Source organism: Egretta garzetta, unplaced genomic scaffold (assembly GCF_000687185.1).
Source record: "Egretta garzetta isolate BGI_Z169 unplaced genomic scaffold, ASM68718v1 scaffold275, whole genome shotgun sequence".
NCBI lineage: Eukaryota > Metazoa > Chordata > Aves > Pelecaniformes > Ardeidae > Egretta > Egretta garzetta.
In genome coordinates this window covers 868,808-872,605 of record NW_009259867.1, presented here as the reverse complement: position 1 = coordinate 872,605, position 3,798 = coordinate 868,808, and the positions used below count along the sequence as shown (strand labels likewise).

Genomic DNA, 3,798 nt, shown 5'->3' with positions numbered 1-3,798 from the left:
AGCATTTAAACACCCATGCGGCTTGGTCCAAAAAAATACAGTCAAAAAAAGACAGGCAAAGCAGCTAAAAATACTTTCAGATAATCCGGTGTGTCTAAACCTCTTCCCAAATTCCTCTTCTCGGTGGAATTAAGCCAAAACTCTTAGGAAAGGCGAGGGGTTTTGTATTTCCTTATACAAACGTGCAACACGCACAACTTTAAGGCAGGACTCGTGTAAACAGACAGGGTCCAGAGGACACTACGACAGTTGTGGAAACGTTCACGTCTCTGAGCTGCACCACCAAGGGCAAAGAACGCTACGAGCCAGTTTGCCAAGACAGACGTATCTCCACTGCAAGGATATTTCTCCTATAAGCCTACAAATCGACATTTGCTATCTGAAAATACACATATATATTTTATGTGTACACAAAGGCAGGCATGCATAACGCAGACTTTTTTCCTCTGCTTTTGGGGGGGGAAAAAAAAAAGAAAAAAATTTAAAAAAAAAAAATAAAAAAATCAGTATTTCCACCATGTGAGCAACCATGGAAAAACCCCAGAGGTTAAAACACAGTCCGTGACTGCCATCTTGTGACAGGAGGGAGCCAGCAACTGACTCCAGGGAAGGAACAAACAAGGGTTTTGGTGGAGCTGGAGAAGTCAGGATTTCCATAACCTCCAGTTTTCTTTACTGACATTTCCAAATTAAACAGTCAAAATGCAGGTGGGGGTAGGAGAGCAATAGCCTTGACTCACTGACTCAGATGCAAACAGAGCAGAGCAGTGGGAAATTAAGCACAGTAGGGCTGTATAACCAATTATTTTATGTAACCAGCCTTAAGACCATCAGGAACTGAAAACCAATTTGCTGGAATAACTCAGTGCTTAAGAAACCAGCAGGTTGTTTTTCCTCTAAGTTGTTGTGCTGACATTTTAGTGCCAGATGCCCAAGACTTACTTCCTTAAAAATTAACAAGCTTTTCCAAGCTATGGCCCTCGACGACTCGTCAACAAGAGGACATTATCCTCCCTGCTGAAGTCCAGCTTTAGCTTGGTGCACCGAAATAGGTTCATCTATTGTTTTACTGTATCGTTTTTCTACTTGTTTTTAATATATTGGCAATGAATCCATCCACCGATTTACTCTTTTGTCACTAACAATTAGGAAAAATAAAGGATTCAGGCGTGTTGATAGAAATAAATTCCTAACAGACAAAAATTCACCAGCTCTCCAAATGAAGGCAGGGTTGGATTACAGAAAAACAAAAAAACAACCCTCCCCAGAATTTTAGAAGTAGTAATAGTAGCAAGGAATGTCATTTGTATTGTTGTGAAAGGGTTTCAGTCTCCACTGTGTTTTTTGAAAAACGATTAAACTGTGCCTTGCCCTATTCTGTGACCTAAAATCTCCTAAAACCAAACACCTGAACTTCTCAAGTAACAAAATTCTATTTTTAAAAATCTGAAAATTATCATGATGTTTATCCCATATGTTATTTACAAACTTGCTGGACTGGAACTTTGTTTTAACCTTTCTACAATTAACTGAACGACAGGTTTAATGTAAATATGTTTCCAGCTATGAACTGCCAAAGGAAAAACAGCAATGACAGAGGACTCTGAAGCACGCAGTCAGGAGAGAAGAATGGGTTTCTAATGACCCTTCCCCACAGGGTGGCCCAGTAGCAGATTGGTGACCACCAGAAAAAGAATGCCATTGTAGTTAAAACACAGGCCATTAGCGGAAACTCAAATTAAGCTAATGCTTTCAGAAAGTGGTGTGGAGTGGCCAGCTGAGAGCATGATGTTAAAAGAGGGCTTGGTGTGCTCCAGCTGCCAGGCTCCTGAGGGACACTCAGCTTCAGCATCTACAGTCACAGCTTTTGCTACCGTAGTTGGGAGAAAGTAAATCCATCTAGACTAAAACAGGGCCACACTTCTGGCACCCCTACCCTCTCCCTCTCGGCAAGAGGGTCTAAAGTCACCTAGCAGTTATTTCCTGCATTTTATCATCAGCATGGTCTCACCATTGGAGCAGGGGGAAAGGATTTGCCTTGTCAATATTATACACTATTCTGAGTTTGAAAACAGCTTGTTATCTTTTGGTGCTAGGGCTACTGCTTACACATGGATTGCTTTGTCCATCACATACCTGCTTGCCAAATGGAGGTCCCCAAATCTACCTGAGGAGACTTCCTGGCACCAACAAATCCTAGGGCGTCTTCTAAAAACTGTATCTTCTTGCTAAACTGCACCTCCAAGATGGGGATTGCTTCTGGCATCTTTGCTGACAAGAGCCGGTAAGAGGTGTCGGGCTTCCCAATAAATCTCTGACGGACGCTGATTTCATATGGCGTATGAACTCTGATATCATCTACATCCTTTGATTCAAACCGGTGAATGACCTGAGAATTGCAGTCACTGATTTCCAGGCCAGAAGCGAAGAGCGTGAGTTTTCCTGGCTTGACATTTGAGTCTGTTCTGTGGGTGATAATAACTGGAATTCTAATTATGATTCCTTCCTGGTTCTTCGAATCGGAAACTGTGGCAGTTTCCTTTGGCTTGGTTTCCAATGGCGCTTTCCAGAGTTTGCTGCTGAACGGCCACCAAGAAGGAGATTCGAGCTCAGTCAACAACCTAGAGGAGAAAAGAGAGTGTTAGAAGAGCAAAAGCCAGTAGGAGGGTCGTGCTACCCCACCAGTTCAAAGCAAATTACCACAGATGCAAAGATTTCTTAATACTGAGGCCAGCCCTCTGCTATTTTGCTCCTGAAACCTATTCACGGCTTACCAGGGGCCATCCATTTTAAAAATAAAGAGCTTTTCTTCATTTGCTAACACGTTGGAAAGCGGTCCCAGAACCTCACTGTTCTGATGCGAGAAATCCAACTTCCAACTGGATTTATTCAGGCCAATTTACACCCATCTGTTCTTCAGCTAGCACTGACTTTTACCTCAATGTTTCCACACTTGGCCATCGCCACCACTGCCTTTTTCTATTCCTTTATACCTCAGCCCTATAGTCTGATGCCATCTTTTGCTTTGCCCCCACTCCCAAATTGCCATTGCCAGTTAAAACACTGAAGAGTGCAAGGTTGAGGCTGAAAAGCCCAGCAGGCACTGGCATCCAGCATCTGCCTCACCAGCAGTGTTGGTGTAGCTCCCAAAGGAGACAGACCTCCTTGCTGGCAAACCAGTGCTTTAGCTTCAAGGTAATCAGACTCACTTTATGGAGGAATTAAAGCAACTGCTCCCAAGGAAGACCACTGTATAGCCAGAACTAACACAGGGAGTCAAGCCCCTTATTTTTAAGCAAGAAAATGCACCGAAGCAGGCACCTAAGTTTATCAGCTGCAGGCAAGAAAGATGTAAATGTTGTTAGGAAGAATCAGTGACATGGAAGACACTATCCTCCTGTTGTATTTTCTGTCACCATAGCCCATTCCCCATTTCTGGGGTTCTCTCCCAAGAACAGATCATGATCACAGACCTCTTTGGGTCTAAGCCTCAGCAGTACTCTTTCCACGAAAAAAAGCCGTGAATGAGAGGAAAGGTGGTGGTTTTGGTTTGATTTTCCACGTGCTGTGCTGTCTGTCTGATGGCATCCCTCTCTGGGTCTAGCCAGGAGTCAGAGCCACAGTCTGCACCTATGATGCTCCGTTCCTCCTGCTCTCCTCTCATCCCCTGCCCCTCACCCAAACCCATCCTGCTAGCAGAGGATCCTGTATTTCAGGATGATTTAGCCTCAATGGCTGGAAAGAAATTTTGGGGCCAACTACATCTGCCTGCACAGTCAACTAACTTAATATCCCCCC

The 3,798-nt window shown here is 43.8% G+C and overlaps 1 protein-coding gene across 1 annotated transcript in view; it reads right to left on the bottom strand.

The window, feature by feature from the left end:
• The window catches only part of SNAP47 (synaptosome associated protein 47), a 25,445-nt gene that overhangs the window by 16,546 nt on the left and 5,101 nt on the right, over window positions 1-3,798 (bottom strand). Inside the window, exon 2 of the mRNA XM_009640099.2 lies at window positions 2,137-2,621. Within this exon, the coding sequence (XP_009638394.1) occupies window positions 2,137-2,621 (485 nt within the window). The remainder of the gene's footprint in view (window positions 1-2,136; window positions 2,622-3,798) is intronic.